General features: G+C 37.0%; 1 protein-coding gene and 1 long non-coding RNA gene across 2 annotated transcripts in view; one reads left to right on the forward strand and one right to left on the reverse strand.

The window, feature by feature from the left end:
* Positions 1-13448, reverse strand: LOC132848408 (uncharacterized). The gene is made up of 4 exons (XR_009648733.1): positions 13319-13448; positions 9530-9571; positions 3472-3514; positions 1-317 (listed from the first exon to the last, which is right to left on the reverse strand). It is a non-coding gene; the product is annotated as an uncharacterized LOC132848408 (long non-coding RNA).
* sall3a (spalt-like transcription factor 3a) overlaps positions 12585-21147 on the forward strand; it is an 18975-nt gene continuing 10412 nt past the window's right edge. The window contains exon 1 of the mRNA XM_060874066.1: positions 12585-13901. Coding sequence (XP_060730049.1) covers positions 13820-13901 — 82 coding nt within the window. The 5' untranslated portion in view covers positions 12585-13819. The remainder of the gene's footprint in view (positions 13902-21147) is intronic.

Raw genomic sequence — 21147 nt, forward strand, 5'->3', positions numbered from 1 at the left:
GATCTAATATTTGAAGTTCATTTCACACAATATTACTTGAGTTAAATGTTTCCTTTTCTTTCTCGCTACAGGCTCATCCCATCTGAGTCAATGTTTTAGACAGAATTTTGTTGTTTTGAGGAAACCGCCACTTTCCGTGTAAAACCACGGCTAACTTTTCACCACAGGCGTTTCCTGTTGAGTTAATGCTGTAATGTGATTAATAGGATTAAATCTGAGGAAGAAGCCGCTCAGGTGAGGACTTTCAGATCCACTGTCCATCAGCTCAGTGTCATCATCCACACCTCAATATGACGTCTGTATTCATCTGCTTTAATCTGTTCATGAAGGAAAACATATGAAGATGTTAAGAGCTCTTTTTGAGCGGAGAGCGATAAAAGCATTAAGCATGCAATTAAAACTCCTGATTGAAATTGATGATTTTTATTTTTTTTTTTATGAACTCATTTTTATCTGGAAAAATTGTTATTTACATTTTAAAATGTTTATTTATCATATCATTTTTATAAAGAAAAGAAAAAGTATTATAAATCATAAATTTCTATTTTGAATCAGATATTATGTAACATATTTTTATTATGAGAATGAATCTGTAATCGCTATTAATTTTATGACATTTTTATTAAATTCTATATTTTATATTCTTTCTTTCTAATATATAATCTATTTTTATTGCTTAAATCCTTTATATTATTTTTTTATTTAGACAGTTAAAGAACTAATATTGTGACAAATATTTATTTATTTGTTTGTTTGTATTTCTTAACCAAATTTAAAAAAGCCTGTTAAATCTCATTTGCTGGTTTATATGCAGCAGCCTTAGTGCATTTGAGCATTTTTATCATTCTAAGATAAAAAAAAAAAAAAAGAAAAATGATACAAATCTGATGATTACAGTTGGATTTTGTGCCAATAAAGTCATACAATTCATTTTTTTGAGTCATTCTAATTAACAATTATCTTATGTCTTTTTTTTTTTAGATATTTTCTTCTCACAATAAGAAAAGAAAGAAGATCAGAAAGTAAAATGTACGAGTCTGTACGTATTCAAACAGCCGTTTAATCACAGCCCGACCCGGCGCTGATCTCTGACAGATATGAGGAGCGGCTTTAGCATGCTAATGCTCCTTTTTATCCCCTTATTTATTTCTCCCGTCCTCTTTTATCAGTGCTAATATTTCTTCCTGGTTAAAGTGACCCTTCCGTCCCCCTCCGCTGAGCATCAGTCCAGATCTAAATACTAAATATTGATTGATACGTTATCAGCCGCTAGCAGGTGGTCCGTGGCCTATTGATCCGCCCAATGATTTATGATCATATTTAACAAAAATCATTTCGTCTGATTATACCAGGTAATGGGCTTTTAGTAAGGGCTGTAATTCTTTTTTTTTAAAGTGTGTATCAGCTTTGTGATGGAGTGATTCCTCACACTGCTGCGAGAGACTACAGATGTGCTGTACGGGTAAGAAAGCTAGTGTGCTAAAGCTAAAAAGTGTCTCCTGACTTCTTTAAAGAAGTCTTTTATTACTAAAATATGAGATCTGGAAATCTTGGCTTGAAACATGAGCTACTTTGGTAGTTAACTACAGTATGATGTATCAGTTTAATGCTAATTATCAGCTAAAATGCTATGTTTAGCTAATTAGCAATTAGCATGCATTGTACAGCAGCATTAATATTACACATTGAATTAGCAAATTAACATCACTTGCTCAATTAGCAAGATAATTCTGCTTAGCAATCATAAAACAGAAAACAATTAGCATTGTTAGCATACATAAAAGTTTGTCTGAATGGAAATCTACTGACAGACACCGACCTGATAACAGTTTAAGAATAACAGAGTTGTTTAGGAAACATTGGTTTCTGATGTTTGATGTTAAATCCTAAATCTAACTGAAATGTGCTGAATTGTAGCATGTTTTAGCATTGTAGCATTTTGTTTTTTTGAAAAACAAAAAGATCTATAAATCATAAAAGAGCACGTGGTTTGAGATTGTCGTGATGGCTTGGACATGATGGCTTGTTTTGTAATTTAGTTGCTCAGTTTTTCCCCTAGTGTTCACCTGAGTTTGTTTATTTTATGATTTTAAAACCTCTGTCTGTCTTTTTCTCCAGTGGACAGTGGTGGCTTAAGTGGTTAAATGCTGCTATTGTTGGGCCCTTGAGCAAGGCCCCTACCCTCTCAGGTCCAGGGGTGCTGTGTTATGGCTGACCCTGCACTCTGACCCCAACCTCCAAAATTCTGGTCCTGACAAAAATATTACAATTTTGCTTCACTTTGGTTTAATTTGATATTCTCGTATAATGCTAAATCTCCCAAGATATATTTTGCTAATTATGCTTAACATAAAATTAAACATATGAATTTAAATTCAAAATAAAGTTGATGAACCTTTGATGCTAATCTAATGTTTCAGATAATTCAGCTATATTTACTTCAACATAATGGTTTCCCATAGCTATAGTTGCTTCATGGCTTGCAGTGGCATGAGTTAAATATGGTCTGAATTTAGTACCTATGATCTGCTTGTTTAGAACTAATTACTTGTTTAGCTGCTAGCACATGCTATTTTTATATTTGATTAGTGATTAGCATGTGTGATTACCTAAAGCTAAGCTGCACATGAATCTTAAATTCACTAAAGTCCAGAGATAAATGTTTCAGGTGCCACTGCTAGCTAACTAGTCTTTTTAGAGCAAATTTTCTTCATTCTTGCATTGTATGTTTCACAAAATAGCTGAGATTCTGTTAGCATCTTAAATTGGGCAGGAAATGAAGCTAAGAGTTGCAAATTTCCATCACATAGGATCCAGAAATCATAAAAATGCATGTGGTTTGAGGCAATCGCTAGCAAACAGTCCAAACTTTGAGTCTCTTATCTTAGCTATGATGTGCCTATTTAATGATAATGACCTGCTTAGTGACTAGCACACTGTTTATTGATGTTCAACATGATAAGCATGACTATAATGTCACAAAATATCTGATTAATTAGCAACTTTGCTTTGGTTCTAGCTAACTTTGGTATATTCACTAAGTAGGTTTGCAGTGCATGATGGGTATTGTCCTTGAATCAAGTCTTGTTAGTGCACATTTTCTTTATTTCTGCATTTTACAAAATGACAAAAGAACTATAAGCGGACATGACCTGTAGTGAATCGAGGGAAAAAAAATGCTACTCAGATTGCGGCTTTAATCACAACAAAGATTAAGCGACGCTATGAGAGCAATTATTAGCAAATGTCTTGGCCTCATCAAATCAATAAGTTGATGTGTAATCAGGGGCTGGAGAGCTGAGAATGCTGGGACGTGTTCCCAGAGACAACATCCTGGCAATCAGAAGCTACCGGGCTGCAATTACCTCTCAGCAAAAGAGGTGCTTTACCTCAAATACCTTGGCATTTGGCCAGAATCGTACACACACTCGTACACACATGTTAAGCACCACATGACCTCACATCACATACCTGATTAAACAGCTGTTTCATCTCTTCACGTTTCCATAAAGCTCTACAAGGAGGATGAGAGAGATTATTATTTCGACCCCGGTGTATAAGTTTTCCCGATATTTAAGTTTCACAGCATTACATGTAAATATAAATGGATAAAAACCTACAGTGATTTGTATTAAACATGGCTGCTGTGGGATCAGAGTAATAAAACACTACTGTTACTGGAAACTAATCCAGGGCAGGATGATGTTATGGAGTCACACAGCAGTATCACTTTTTGCTTCTATTTTCCTTCTTTCCTTGCCTTCTACACTGAAATGATTTTTTTTAATTCATTAGCTATTATATATTTATGTATAATGTGGCATGCTTTAATGTGACATACAGAATAAACACAGAAATCATTTGGATATTTAAAAGATCTCATGCACGTTAAAATTTATTACATGTGTCTCATTTGATTTTTAATGCTCCTTTTTTCTTACATTTTGTATTCATGTTTTTATAAATATCTACTTTATTGCACATACCTATGTGTGCCGATCAATCAATCAGTCAAGCAATAATTAAATTATAGATTATTGATAATAATAATAATAATAATAATAATAATAATAATAATAAATGTATGTATATGACTGTTTTTGTTATGCAGTTCAGCAGTTGAATGCAAAGTACACGCACACACATACAAATTCACATATACACACACATACACGTACACACACATACACACATACACATATGCACGCACACACATATACACACACATACACACACATATAAACACACTCATATGTGCGCACACTCATACACACAAATATATACACACATATATACACACACACTCACATATACACACACACATATACACACACACTCACGAATTCAACAAGTCGAGGAACGTGACAGCTCCTTATGCAAAACGCCGCTCGGTCTTTCGCCAAAACCTGCTGCTCAGTTTTATCATCTTAATAAGCCTTCTGATTCATACACACCACCTCGCTTTAATTATCCCAAGCTCATTATCATGTAAATTCTTTTTTTCACATAGAGCTGTGTATCTAGTCCACTGCTTTTTCTTTTTTAAATTGGCTTTGTTTTCAATACGCTTTTTTTTTTTTTTTTTTTGGCACAGACATAAACTCAGACACATTCAAATAGATATTTGCAAAAATTTCCATATTAAAAACCTCCAGTTTTTGAGCAGCACAGGGGATTTGTGGGAAGTGTGAAGAGTCTAAACGCTTGAGGTTTTTTTTTCTTTGTTGTATAGAATCATTTAAAATGCTAATATAAGAAATATAACATGATTAGAAAGTATAATGTGTGATGAGGAGTTGGCTTTTTTAAAAAATACGAAAAAGAAATAAACCTTATGTGATAGAGTACAATTATTCTTTGCCTCATAATCACACACACACACACACACACACACACACACACACACCACACACACACACATTTTTGTGTGCATTAAAGCTACATTACATGTTTCTTTCTTTATTATATAGGCACAGCTGAGTGCAAAAGTTTGTGCCACTTTGACCTTTGAATGAAAAGGGGCTGAATTGTATCTCTAGGTTTCAGGCTATGGACAGACAAACAGACAGACAGACAGACTCACAGACTCTCTCTCTGTCAATCACAGCAACACTAGCCAATCAGGGTTTGTGTGTGAGATTGCATATGCGGAAGAGAGCAGAACGTGGCGTCTTCCATGTATTTAGCTTTTCCCTGTGATGCGGCATGAGTACAGTAGCTGATTGAAGTTTCACGTCATAGAGGGTGGAGCTGGCTGATGGGTGTAACGTGGCACCAACCAGAAATGATTAGTGCCACTTGCAGGATTGGAGAAACAAAAAAGAGTATGCAAGCTTAAAATATTACCAAGCTTGTGATTTAATGTCATAATAAAGAGCCTGCTTTTTGATTCTGAAGATTCCTTTCAAAGTTTCTCTGAAGGTTCCTCTCAAGGATTGTTCCTCAATTTTGCTTCTGTAAAGTTGCTTCAAGTCAACGTCCTTTTTTAAAGCGGTGTCTCAAACAAATTGATTGCCTTACATTAGAATCTCCAGAAAGACATTGTTCATAATGGACACCATTTACCTCTCCACCACCACCACCACCACCATTTCCAACCCAAAGATAACTTTAGGCAGCACAGATCACCAAACGCAATCACCTGACTCTGCTATACGAGCGCCTCGAAACCGACTCGGTCGTCTTATGTCCTGCCCTGGGCTCAGTGCTGAAGATAAGATCAGAGCTCCTGTGTCAGATCTACAACATATACAGTGTCACAGCTTGAGGAGCTCGATGTACCTCTCAGGGAATTTCAATGAGCTTAAGTAGTGTCGAGTCCGAGCTCTGTGTTTCCGCTCTCCATTCTTAGAAAGAGGCATTACGTTTGCACAGATCTGCGATGAAGCACACGGCAAACCTGAGCTGAAGCAATGATCTCTCGCATACGACTTCTGCGTATGTACACCGCACTGCTTTCATTTCGTCTGTGTGTGTATTGCCCCTTTTCCACCGAGGCAGTTTGAGTGCTGGTTCGGAGCCAGAGCCTAATTTAGAACCAGTTCTCTTTTTTTCGACAGCCAAAGCACCGGCTCTGAACCAGGAAAAGTGGTTCTTAAGTAGCACCAAAACGTTGCTGGTCTAGACTTAAGAACCGCTTGTGTCAGGTTGCTGGGGGCGGAGCTACTGTTAGCACATTTGATAATTTACCTTAAGTATTCTAATGTTTAATACACTTTTACTTTACCGCGAGATGATATATTATCAGCACACATGATAGTAGGTAGCTACATGCTAAGGCTAACTCTTTTCTGTGTTAATATAATAAAATAAAATAACGTTATGTACTTTCTCGATTACAACCTCCGTTTATACAGATTACATGGAGCTGCATGTACACGTTGGATTCGCCACGTTTGGATGCTAATGTAGGTTCGCAAAGCCATGAGCATTAACAGTAAAGCAACATCCGCCATTGTTGATGTGTTTGTGTTTGCCTCTGCTGCGCTAACGTTGCTGGCACACGTGACACGTATACAGTGACGTCAGACTCGGCTCTGTGATGGCTCTCTAGCCGGTGGAAAGGCAAACCGGTTCTTAGAAGGTTCGCCAGTGGAACCAACTTTGAACCAGCACCAGTGCTAGCTCTGAACCAGCACCCGGTTCTTTTTGGTGGAAAAGGGGCATATGTGTGTGTGTGTGAGAGAGAGACAGTAGGCCTGATGTGGACAGGCTGCACCCATGCCAAGGACTGAACTGGGTAATTTGTATTCTTTTTTTAGCTAGTTATGCAACACGCTGATCCCTGTGGTGCTGCACAGCATCGTCCAAACTCCAAGGCTGAATGCTTTGTTTTTCTTTCTTTTTTTCTTTTTGGAAATTGATTTAAACTCAGCTCCTGAATAATAAACCTGACAGTTATTTATTACAATAATTTTAAGTGTTTTTTTTTTTTTATAAATGATTTTGTATAAATATAATGAAATATAAAGGACAGGATTAGTTGCAAGTCCTGTATAATTGGTTTTGTTTTCCGGGTTGGGAGTTTAATATTATATATAGAATAATTTTGATTAAATCACTGTTTGGAAAACAAATTGATATTTCTATTTAAATTTAAACAGTAGAAATTGGTTATAGTTATATTTTTAAGGTAAATTAACCAATCACATTAAAGGACTACTGTAAATAAAATATATTTACTTATTTAGTAATACTGTATTTTCTTTTATGTACACATCTGGCAACCCATGTGGTAAATTAAAAAATGTTTTTCTGTTGAGAAAAATGAGTTTCATTGGCATTATTATTATTATTATTATTATTATTATTATTATTATTATTATTATTATTATTATTATTATTATGTCATTTGTAATATAATCAACAATCAACTTTATATATCCTATATCATGATATCCCCACTCCTAGGTCATGCCAGCACAGTTTGGCGTGTAATCGGATGTCTGAATGAGATTAAAAGGTGATGGCAGGACAGAGTCCGAGTCAGAGCGAGGCAGAGTGAGTGTTTCTACATGTCCTCCTCTGCACTTCCAAGAAGCATTAAGAACATTAAACCCAAGTGGATCAGCTACGCTTACATCCGTCATTCGGTTACTGCTCGATGAATTATGGTCAGGTCTACCTTTTCCTTTTACATTAGAACTCCTATTAGTGTATGTGTCCTCTGTAAATGACAGAGCACGGCCATGATGTTTACTTCATTCAAATCATAATACAGGTGTGTATGAGAGCATGAGAGCCTGAGACCCCAAATACCATGTTTGTGTCTAGGTATGGTCCTGTCCTGTTTTTACCGAGCAGGTTGAAAGAAGTGTGTGTTTGAGTACAAGGACGCAGTTGGGTTCCAGGTATCAGGTTTAGGTTTGGAATTTTTTTTTTAACTTAGTCTCCATGTCAGGTTCTGCTTGGTGACAGCTGGAGTTAAACTCTAGTTAACGTAAGCTACCTTAAATTCTCGATTCTGATTGGTCTGTAGGTGATTTATTTTCCAATAGTTTTAAAATCAAATCACATTATTCTTGTTAAAGCAAGTGACAAAGTGGCAGCCCATTAAGCAACGTTTGCAATTTCTTAATTAGATGCATATTAGAACTGGTGCACAAAAGCGACAAGTAAAGATTGCCTTAAGTAATTTCTCAGACCCATCCTGATTCCTTTATGATCGACCTGAGGAATTCCTTTATGACTTTTTTCACATTTAAAACCATTATAGCTGCTAACATAACATGGTACTGGAATTGAACAGGCCACGCCCACAAGCGACATCAGTAGTAAGTAGTACTGCTTTATACAGGTCCACGAGGGCACTAATGACTCGTCTCCTCCACACTTTATCACTTTGCCACTTATTTTCTCCGCCATGACCTTTAACACACTTGACACGTTTTTTAAAGCTTCATGTCCACTTGCATTGCGAATTCTAATTAAAACCGAGCTGCTAATGACATTGCAGTAAGAGATCTGATTCTTCTCAATGACGTCTCAATCATTTTGCTCGGTACGCACGTGCGTCTGGAGCAAGTAAAATGACGTGCGTCGTCGCGTGTTTAGTGTAACGGTGGGGCGATTTGTCATAACGGTTTGTATGCGAGTGCGTGTTGAAGTCACGAGTCTATAAAATGAAGCTGTGTTCATTACAAGGAAGAGCAAACACTCTCCAGTGATAAACACACGCAGCTGCCACTTAGCCCAGTCCCGGATACAAGCCTTATTATTTATGCATGTTGTTCTCTATTACAAACTTGGCAACAGGTGTGTGTGTGTGTGTGTGTGTGTGTGTGTGTGTGTTTGAAGACTTCCATGCAAGTACAGTAATCATCTCTATACTTGTCTATGTGTGTGTGTGTGTGTGTGTATGTGTGCGTATCTGTCTGTCACTGTTTCTGAATGCGTTGTTATATTCTCATCCAATATGGTTTGTGTGTGTGTGTGTGTGTGTGTGTGTGTGTGTGTGTGTGTGTGTGTGTGTGTGTGTGTGTGTGTGAATTTGTATGTGATTAGTTCTGTGTCTTTTATCAGACTGCTGATGGAAAGCTGCAACAGAACACAGTGTGGTGTGTCGTGTGTGTATTGCATTAGCCTAATGGTCTTCTAACACTAATGAAAACATATATAAGGAATGGAAATACACACACCCTAAATGTTTGATATAAAGCTTTCAACGACAACAACAACAAGAAATCAACAACATATATATGTATATATATATATATATATATATATATATATATATATATATATATATATATATATATATATATATATACATATATATTTAAAACAGTTGGAAAAATATAATTGTGATTAATTTAAAATTAATAATTGTACTGTGATACAAACGAACGAACCATCACATCTCACCATTACAACAACAAATATGCACACCCACACACAGTGAGTCTGGAGTCTGGCTCATGTGTGTGTGTGTGTGTGTGTGTGTGTGTGTGTGTGTGTGTGTGTGTGTGTGTGTGTGTGTGTGTGTTTGTGTGTGTGTCTGTTTTAGTAAGTAAAATATGTAAGAACTCACTCTTCTATGCATCATTGGATCTGATCTGTTCATTGTTGTAGCCTAAAAAGGATAAAGGGTCATTATAAAAAATGATATCACTCACAGTCATTAGAAACTGAAATTCCTTGCTATTTATCAATTCTGACACATTTTACTCAATTAAAACCCTAAACTAAAATGAGTGATCATGATGGATGAGGTCATGAAGTCATTGTTAACTCTTTATTCTGTTCACAGGTGATTGTAGACTCATATGCAGGTCGTAGGGAGTAGACATGGCACCATTTAGTTTTTTTTTGTTTATTATTTCGTTAAAAGAAAAGAAAAGAAAAAAAAAGCAAGTACTATTAACAGTAAAAATAATTTCAACAATTAGTGTACTACTTCCTATACTTTTTAGTACACTAGTACGCGGATTGGGACATGGCGTGCTCTGTAGCGCCCTCCTTTTTTAGCAAGCCAGGTCTAAATGTTGTGAGGCAGTGGGCTAATTGTTCATTTGCTAAGGATAAGAGGGAGGGAGGGAGGGAGGGAGAGAGAGAGAGAGAGAGAGAGAGAGAGAGAGAGAGAGAGAGAGAGAGAGAATATCTATGGCAGCCTTTCTGCATTTATTTATTTATTTATTTATTTAATTATTTTTTTTATTTATTTATCTATTTAATTGTTTATTTGTTTGTCTACAGTTGCTTTCAGGTATAAATGAATCAAAGATTATTTTCTTTAAAAAAAATCATTCCCTCTTTGTAGAAAACCGTCTTAAATATCTTAAATATTTATATATTTGAATCAATCTGTCTGTTTACTGGTCCGTAATGAAAGAATTATGACGTCACTAATCGTCTTAGTGTTTTAGCCAAATGTTTTGCGAGTTCAAATCTTTTTTTTAAATAATAATAATAATTACAGATTGATTGAATAATTAAAAAAAAATTAAGACGTATTATAAAAGCAAAATTTGGACTTCAAAAATTATACGTTTGTAACTGGAAGATTTTTTATGGGGGGTTACTTAATTTTTTTAAAGGTGAATTTAATGTAAAATAAATACGTCACATCCGACATCCAAAATATATTATATTAATGTCAGAATAGAAATATGCAAGAAATTATTTTAATTTCAATTAGCGGCTAAACTTCTTAGGTCGCCATTTTTCAGTGTGGTTTAACAGTCGGACTCCATCAGTCTGCTGTCCTCTTCTTCTCCTTTCATCATCAGCAACATACAGATGAGAGAGAAGATTACAAAGAGGCTCTGAACAGATCCCTTTGTGATGATATTGATGATGACGATGACCAAATGGACAGCTTGATATTTTTTTTCTTTTCTTTTTTTTTTGCCTCTCGAGCTCGTTATAAAGAATCAATATTATATCAAGGGGTAAGTTTCCTTGATAACGGACTTTAGCCACTCCAGCTATTCATCATAAGCCTGTAGCAAGCAGATAGGTCAAAAGAAATTATATTGCACTAAAGAGAGAGCCTCCTTATCTCTCTATAGCAGAGAGGTAGAGGGACAAGGCGATCGATACACGAGCTGGGGTATCTACTCCTTGCAATTATCAATAGCTGATTTTTTCCCCCTTTTTTCTTGTCTTCCCGGGGCTGCATCTATTAATACCAGATGATAATAATGGACATAAACTTCTAGAAGGGGGTGATGGAGGTGGAGGATGGATGGGGGAAAAGTTTGCACACGCAATGACCTTGCTGTCAAGGAAAAACTGTCACTTTTTTGTACATCCCAGACGACAAATAGCCAGAGAGCTAAAGGACACAGTGATTCCTGCATGCACGCGCCGCGCGATCACATAACGTGCGTGCGTGCGTGAGTGCGCGCGTGTGTGTGTGTGTGTGTAACATGCAAGATCTGCACTTGATCTTTTCTCATTTCTTTTTTGACAACAGCGTTTGGTCCAGTGATTTATTTTATACAGAACCGAATTACAATAAATAGATTATAAAGAAAAGAACCATAATAGTAGAAGAGTGCTCTCTCTCTCTCTCTCTCTCTCTCTCTCTCTCTCTCTCTCTCTGTATCTCACATTTACGTATAAGTAATTAAATGCACGTTTTTAAACATGTTTTATTATTAGGGTATATATATATATATATATATATATATATATATATATATATATATATATATATATATATATATATTATACTTACACACACACACGCACACATTAGTTAGATTTCGTAGCCTAAACCTGGGATATTAAAAAAACATCCAACTGATCCGATATGAACAAATGACCTTCGTCTTTGTTTATTTATTACATACAACATACACAGATTTTCTGGATTTTGATCAGACCGATTGAAAATATTCTTGTACAAGAATGCAAACGCCGTGCTCTTTTCTTGTGCTGATTAAGTCAAATTCAAGACCCCCATACTCTTCCTCCTCCCACCACTCATCTCCCTCCTTCAGCAGGTCAACATTTGAACGCAAATGAACTTTTTTCCATCCTAAAAAAGAGAGACATTTCCTCTGGCAACAATTCACAATGCGGCCATGTCTATTTCCTCAGTGGCGCAAGAAAGGGGACGTTAACCTACAGGCTGCAGTGGCATTTTTAATGCACATACGTTTAAACATATAGCTGTATATAACCAAATGGACTACAATGACACACATACACAGGCTTTAGAACTGAACAAATTGCACTTATGGTTTAACAACATGAGATTTGATTTTAAACTAATTCCTGAATTATTCGATTATAACAACAGTAGTAGAGTGTTTTATATATTTTGGAATAATTAAATAAAAACCTTTGATTTTTAATTAAAAGCGCAACTCTGCTCTTACCCCAACTGTGATACTTAATTATAATAATAAAAAAAAGATAAAAACGAGCGCCTGGGTTGGCGGTCGGCCCTTTTATTTACTTTACGCACCCGGCGGAAAAAAACGGTGCCAATGGAAAAAAGAAAACGGCGCGGTAGGCTACATCCTAGCGGTCGCTAAGCGCAATGGGCAGAACTTAAAGCCCTGCGGGGTGGGGAGGGGAGGAGGGGGGTTTAAACTCCCTCTCCCGCGCCACGCAGCCTCCACACGCGGAACTACGGGGCGCAAGCGGCGACGGCAACCAGCCCTGCTGTACGCGCACGCACAAGTTTTCCTCGCTGCTGCGCCCAAACACGCGGAAACGAGCCAAACAGACGAATGTTCGCCCGACTTTCTTTTCTTATTTACACGCGAAAAAAAAAAAAACTGGAAGCGAACGACATTCAAAGAAGCTTTGATCTGAGCGCGTTACCGGGATCGAGGGCGCGCTTCAGGACCGAGCGCTGCTGCTTCAGCTTCTATACTTTCATCCTTTTTTAAGAATTACAGCTTCAAGACCTAATATGCGCGCATGCTGCAAACTTTATTCGCACATTTGTTTATTGTTTCTTTTAGTCTTGACACTTTGAGACCCCACGCGAGAAATCAGTCAAGGTTACACAGTACGCGCTTTCGTTTGATTTCATTTAAATCAGCACTTGGGAATAACTTTTTGGACAGAGCATGAAGAGGACGCTACAAAGTCTCTAGATAATAAATTCTACACCCGAGCTGTTAGAAAGACCCGAGGACGGCTAAGGAAGCACGTTGGACACTGAATGTACTGGAAGCGCACTTTCAAACCATTGCACGGTGTTCAAAGTTGTCCTCGACATGGACGCGCGAAGTTAACAGCTGTCGGGGGAATACGCTGCGCAAACGCGTGACGCACGCACGGTATGCAAGCAAATAAACAAAGAAAGCGACGAATTCCCGGCACTCGCGTGGCAAAAAAGGGAAAAGAAGCTGCTGACCTTCCTGTGCTGAAGACCCCCCCGAGTGCTGGGCGTTAATACGGGATTTGGAGCTCTGCGCGAAGAGGAGGAGGAGAAGGAGGAGGATAGAGAACACACACACACACAAACACACACACACACACAGACACACACACACACGCACAGAGAGAGAGACAGATAGTTCGAGGGCGAAGCGGCTAATTGCCGAGTCCGTCCCTCATTTCCATATCCGGCTGGAGCTCGGCCAATCCCCCCTCGCGCAGCGCCGTTAATCGCGATGCATTATTCACTATCATAATTATATACTGGACTTTCGCGCGCGAAGCCGCAACCTTGCCTAATTTTCCGTCATTTTTCCCCCCTAACTGTTTTGCTGAAGGTTTTTTTTTTTCTTTTTTTTTTTTGGTTGTTGTTATTGTTATCTATTTTTTCCTGCACCGATCGTCCGCCGCCGATGCGCGTGCAAAAAGCGGGGCCGGGTGGCAGCGCATCATCTTCATCCTTCCCTTCATCTTCATCATGTCCCGACGGAAACAGGCTAAACCGCAGCATCTCAAATCGGACGAGGAGACTTCAGCGCTCGGGCTGGGATCGGAAAACGGTGAGTGGATTATTCACAATTATTCACAATTATGCACAACTCAAATCATGATGCAGGACGAGAACATTTTAAAACTTTCTATGGATCGGAAGGAAAAAAGTACAAAGTGCGTGCAAGTTTACTCCAGATTTGTTTCAAAGAAATAAGGAAAGAGTTTCTCAAAATAAAAAATAAATAAAGAAAAAAAAGAAAAAAAAGCCACAATAGAAAAAAGTTACATTATACTGAAGTGTAATTATTTTATTCTATAGTTATGTGTAGCGATTTTGTAATAGAAATAAAAACCGTTATTAAAAAGTTGAATTTGTAGAGTTTCTAGAAAGGAAATGAAGATTATTGGAAAGAACTATAAAATATTTCTCATCAGCATAATAAACGGATTGAACGCTGACGAGTTTGAGTTTGTTCTGCATTGCTGAAATAAAAAAATGGGAAAATATAGAAATGTCGGAAAATTTCTTTTTTCTTTCTTATCAGAAATATCAGCAGTTTGAGGAGTGAAGACAGTTGTTCACAGTTCTATACTCTTTATGCAGCTTAACTATTTCTCAAACCTTTTCCTATATTTACCTGGTTTTCAAACTAAATCTTTAATTTACAATAAATACATCTGTCCATTTGCTGCAATTTCATGTTACACCGCAGTGCTATACGTTTGCCTGCTTTAGTTAAATATGTTGTTTTGGAAAAGGTAAATACTTTTTTTTTTTTTTACCTAAATTCCTTTTTGTTCTGAGAAAAAAAAATCAGTAAGAGAGCCAAAGAGAGCCAAGTTCTTGCACACTGAGCCCTTGTCTGCACCCAGATGTCCATTGTGCTGGTGTGCAAAGAAGCCTATTGCATATTCCCAGCTAGATTAAGTGCACAGCCATGCTTTTTTATTGTCATTAAAATGTTTTGATTGTTTGTTTGTTTGTTTACTTCACATGACACTTTCACACTTAAGCTGTTGCACAACGGACTTGTTCATTTCCGCTGAATTTGTCCGGTGTGAAAACAGTGTGTGTGTGTGTGTGTGTGTGTGTGTGTAGACACTGGAATACTGCCATATGTTTGAACTTCTATAATAATAGATTTTGCACGAGTTTTGGTGTAACAACTTTTATTTTATTTATTTATTTATTTATTTAATTCTTTTATATCTGTCATCATTGTAATAACATGACAGAAACCATGTCATTATATTGAAAGTAATTCTGAATTGTTCTTTAAAAACAAGCTGTTTTTGTCATTTAAAAATGGACGTATAATTCTATAATTATATATATATATATATATATATATATATATATATATATATATATATATATATATATATAGAGAGAGAGAGAGAGAGAGAGAGAGAGAGAGAGAGAAATAGATAGATAGATAGATAGATAGATAGATAGATAGATAGATAGATAGATAGATAGATAATAAAAGAAATATTCTGTACACAGGTCTTGCGCTCTTTAAAAGCACTCCTCATCTAATCTGTCCCAGCCTCTCTCTGGCATTTTTACCATCATTTTTTTCCCCAGCTGCAATTTTCCATTTCATGAAAGGATACTAAAAGAAGAAAAAACCTACGGCGTAGGTGATCAGGGAGCAAAACATAGGTTAGTAGGTTATTAGAGCTCATGTTATTTAGGTTATTCTTTTCAGAAGGGAGTCAAGTTAAAGAGATTATAAAGAACCTTTAAAATACACACACACACACACACACACACACACACACACACACACACACACACACACACACACACACATCAGTGCACTTGCTCCTGGACTTTCAATTAAAATGAGTTCTTCTTTCACATAGCTTCAGAAGTCCAAGTTTTTCTTTAGACAGATTTATTTTCTCTTTGAGCTTTTCAGAGATGACTGACAGTTCTCAGGTCACATCTCGCTCGCTTGAGGTGCTGCAGTGGGCGACGCTCGGCTGCTCGCCCTGTTATTGATCACCACAAAGTCAAAGAGTCTTTGTCTCACTGGACGCAGCATCGCAAGCATTCTATTATCTGTTTATCCCCTTCTGATTTTTTAAATAAAATCACTCACTGCATGTAACCTCGCATGTGCTGTGATATAAATGTACACTCAAAGTATAAAAAGAAAGATTATTACACCATACTGACATACATTGTACACTGATACCAAGGAGTTCTTTATTCTGGTATTTTAATCCACTCATATTCGTTATTTCACTGGACTTCATCTGTTTTTGTCCATTTCTACTGATCCTGTAGCGAGTATTAAAAAATCTCAGGCGATAAATTATTTGCATGTGATTTCCATTTAAAAGACATTTAAAAAAAAATGTTTATGATGATGACCATTAGATCGGTGTAACTCTACGCTATAGATTTATACAAATATTTTAGGAAGACAAGAAAATTAAATTATATTATAATACTAAAAGGATTTTTTTTCTGATTGTTCATTTCTTAAGTCACTGGATGTAACACAAAGTAAGAAAAATAAATAAATAACTAAAATAAACCGAAAATCTGATTTAAGTTCTAAATGATGTTTTTTTTTAAATTCTGATTTTCCCAGACATCATGTGATTTACAGCGATCCATGAAAAACACAGCATCCTGTTAAACATGCACTCACATCATGATCCGATGGATGTAACACAGCGAGCCCTGTGATATAAATCATCCATCCCATGTTTTACTACAGAACTAAAAACACTAGTCATCGACAATGGAAAGCCTCTGAAATGGAATTAATACTGAATTTAGATTTTATTTAAATGTAAATTTGATGATCCATGCCTTGTTGAATGCTAAAAAAAATCTTACACTGCACTATGTAAAAAGTCCTGTATTGTGCATTTTCACTGATTGTATGATTGTTCTGAATACTGAGTACAGATTTTTTTTTAACTCATATTCCATATTAAACAAAGGATATTCAAACATTTATATGTAATTAGTGTTGAATGTAATTACATACTAATTACTGGTTCTGATTCTGCAAAACATCAGAGTCGTGTGATTTACATTTAACTCCAAAAACCTGATATAAATTCGTCCATATTTTATACCTAAAATACCAAAAAAGAAACCAAATCAAGAAAATATTACATTCATTTGATAGAGTTTAAATCCCATACTAACTACTGAGTACTGACTTTAGTATAGCTGCAGTATTTATTCCAGTCCATGCATATTTCCTGGACAATACGCTGTCTGTCTGATATGATAGATTTATTAACAATCCTTTACTGATTTTTTTCACATTTTATGCTAATCATGCTGATTCTGATTAGCAGGAACGCTTCGCATAAATTAGTATCATTAGCATTCGCTTCAGAAGTCCGAAATATTCAGGCTTGCTCTGATTCAGTAGTTATTACCATACACACAAGATGCAAGGATGAAAGATGATTTAGATTAATTCTCGCCTTAAAATAGTATAAAACTTGATTATGTAGCTCTGGAAAGTCTTATATTATGAGTTTGTGCTGAATTTGATGCTGAGTACTGAGTACTGATTTTACTAAATTGAAAAAAATCTGATTCTTTTGCTGGATATCGAAGACCTGCAATTTCAGTCAACTGTGCTATAGACTGTCAGCAGAAAAATATTACACACACACACACACACACACACACACACACACACAGTGTAATAAAGACACGTATAATCTCTATATTAAGTGTCTATAATTCATACACGGAAGCTTATACGTACAACTTGAAGAGATATTTTACAGGACAAAGCAGGTCAATGACCGGCGTGTGTTACAGTGCAGGTCTGTGGGGTCACACACATCACACAACTTTAAACAGAGCACACAGTGTGTCATCTATCGTACCGAAACACTGCACATAACCGTCGATTCATTTTACTCCATCAGTAACCTAATGACGTCGTGCGTTACTGAGTTACGAACAGCGCAGCGCGATTAGGTGACGAAACCGAGGCCTAGCTGTCAATGCTGTCCACACACATACACACACACACACACACACACACACACATGCACGCACGGACACACCACTGTTCCAGACTTTACAAGCAATCGTTTCAGACGTTTTGTTGTGTTGTTTGTGCTTTCACTTGTGAATGAAGGTCAGTTTTATCCTCCATCTTGTTCTCTCACACAAGGAAATTCATTCACAGCACCTTTTTTTTCTCTTGATTTATTCGATTGTACCGTCAAGTCTAAGTGTAATCTAAAATCCCAGAAGCAACATTTGACCTGTTTTTTATCCCTCTCACCAAGAAGGGTGACGTATTTAGGTGTAGCGATTAAACAAAGACGCTTAGGCCTTGCTGCCTTCAGACATCCATAGATGAGAAAAAAAAAAAAAAAAAAGGTGACCAACATAGACTAAAATAAACAGATTATTCATGGAATAAAATCACATGTGGAAACCAATAGCAGACATGCATTATTAAATATTAAATTGAAATGTAATAATTAATATTAAATTGCAAATATAAATGAATTGTTTGGGGGGAAAAATGAAGAGAAAACGCCTTGTGAGTCAATGAAAAGAAATCGTTTAAAAATACAAATCCAAAAACAAATGCCAACGAATCATGTGGGAATCTGTCATGAAAACGAATCGATCAATAAATGAATCGTGTGGAAAAAAAAGATCACAAACGGAAAAATAAAAGACAGATGCCTTACATGTCAAGCATTAACTCATCAAAAGAAATGAATCATGTGGAAAAAGCAGGATGTGAAAATGATTCAGTGAATCACAGGCAGAAAATGTGAAAAAGAAATGATTCACGTGAGAAATCATGTGAAACATAAAGTCACACACTACAGGTGAAAAGAAAGGAACCGTGAGGGAAGAAATGTTTAATAAAGAAAGACATTTAAATACACATGTGAAGCATTGACACCTTAAAAATGAATCGTGGGGAAATCAGGATGAGAAAATGATTCATTGAATCATGAATCGTGTGGAGAAACTTGCAAACGGAGAAAATAAAAGCAGTGAGAGTTCACGTGAGACATCGAATCATACGCTTTTACAGGATGAAAAGAAAAGGAATTGTGGGAAAAATAAACGTGTAAATAAATAAATATATAACAACGACGTTAGAATTGTGTAGAGATTCACATGTACATGTCTCAGACATTCTCCATAACTTTTCTGTACGTACTTTAATAAATAATGATTGGATTCAAACACTGAGGATGTTTTCGCCCTCCAGAATTTGTCTTACATCTACAATACAGGCCTGAAAGAAACGCACACAGAAAGGTCAGGTATCGTAGCGAGACGCTGCAGAAGCGAGTGAATCGTTTGAGCAGTGACTCTGTGTGTGTTGCTGACGGATGAACTCACTCTCAGGCCTGGATGTCTGATCGTCCACAACTCATTCTACACCGCTCGTTAGATTAGATCAGATTTACTCATTTTTTTGAGTGATCTGGAAATGAGATGCCATGTTCGAGCCTGAATGTTATTTGTTGTACTGAAACACCATCATCATCATCATGGCTTTCAAATGATCGCCGATGACACGATGCCTGAAGTCAACGTGCTAAGTTTTTAACAGTAAAAAAGGGAATTTGTTGACGTTTCAGTCTGTCTCAGGCTATTTGACATATTTCTAACCTCGTTGTCGTAATCAGTGTTTGTCGAAAGGTGGTTTGTGGAGCAGAACCAGGGCGCACGTGTGTGTGTGATTTATATTTTCTCCCTATGCTGAAAATCACAAGCTCGACCGGTATCAATGTTTATAGCTGGATTATTACTCATTATTGTGTCCTTCTAGTTATTTGCATATTTGCATATTTTAAATAGGTTTGATCTGAACCTCTGTAAAAAATACAAACCTATATATATCGACGTAATAAAAGAAAATCCTGATATTATCAATTTATAGCAATTTATTTTACCCTGACGACAGGAAAGAGTTTGAGCCCTCGATGAATTATCGTCAATGACAATGTGCAGGAATTTCAGGTGGAATATTGAATATTTTAAAATGTTTCATATATTTAGGAGCATTAGTTTCATGTTTCATGTCGCCTCACGCTCTCATCGAGAAGCCACTGACCTTTATTTGTGAGCTTTTTTGACTGAAGCCTCCAAAGTTGTCGTTAAACTTCGGACCCATTTTTGTGAAAAGGTGTGAGCTCATGCCGTGCCAGCGACCGATCTGTGCACCCCATTACACACACACATACAACCCATACAAGAACCCCCCTCCACTCCCTCATCCTGCCCCCCGGTGCCCCCTGAGGGTGGCGCTTTGATAGCGTTCGCCGATTTAACCTTTGCCTGGGCGGCGCTGCCAGAGGCGTCTGCTGCACGTCAAGCTTATAATACAATTAGTGCATGTGTGCCGGTGACCTTGGCAGGCCGAGCTCCAAAGTGTTAACAGTGACGGCCTTTCATCTCTGCCACTGCTTCCGCTTCAGATCAGCACACACACACACACACACTATACCCCCTACCCCAACACTGTGGGGACACACACATATACTCACTCACTCTCTCTCTCTCGCTTTCTCTCTCTCTCTCTCTCTCTCTCTCTCTCTCTCACACACACACACACACATACATGATCACCCCAACCCCATCTCTGTAGGGGGGCCAAGACTCCTCAGAACACACACACACACGAGCACATGTGCTTATGACTGTTGTCGCGTACTCTTCCTTTCCTCTCTTGCTCTTCCTCTCTCTTACACACACACACACACTTTTTACATTCACACTTGTATCATTTTTCCCATTAACTCTTATCTCTCTCTCTCTCTCTCTCTCTCTCTCTCTATCTATATATATATATATCTATATATATATATATATATATATATATATATATATATAATCACACCTTCACTTATGAACTGTATTACTGCACAGATCTATTAATCCCTGTAAAATGTAAAGTTTATTAACTCTGCTGCTACTAACCCAGCGCACCTGGGGGTCCGGTGTCTATGAGAAAGTAGAGGATTTACAGGGATGTAATGAAGGAATAAACAGCTGTAACAACTATAATAAATAAATCTGATGCCACTGACATTGTTCAGTGTACTTGTTTTCTTCTTTTACATTGAAGGAGTTTCCTGGCTATAAAAATTAGAGACGTCTCTTATATAAACACACATAAATGCTGCAAACTGGGATGTTTTTCTTTATGAGACTTGCATTTCTATCTGAATGTTGAATCCTTGGTGTAGAAGAGCAAGCGAATGATCGGAGAACCTGTGAAGCTTATCGAGCTCATCAGCACCACTATGTTGTGTTTTATTCCTGTCATTACCCGAGGG

The sequence above is a fragment of the Tachysurus vachellii genome, chromosome 1 (assembly GCF_030014155.1).
Source record: "Tachysurus vachellii isolate PV-2020 chromosome 1, HZAU_Pvac_v1, whole genome shotgun sequence".
Classification (NCBI taxonomy): Eukaryota; Metazoa; Chordata; class Actinopteri; order Siluriformes; family Bagridae; genus Tachysurus; species Tachysurus vachellii.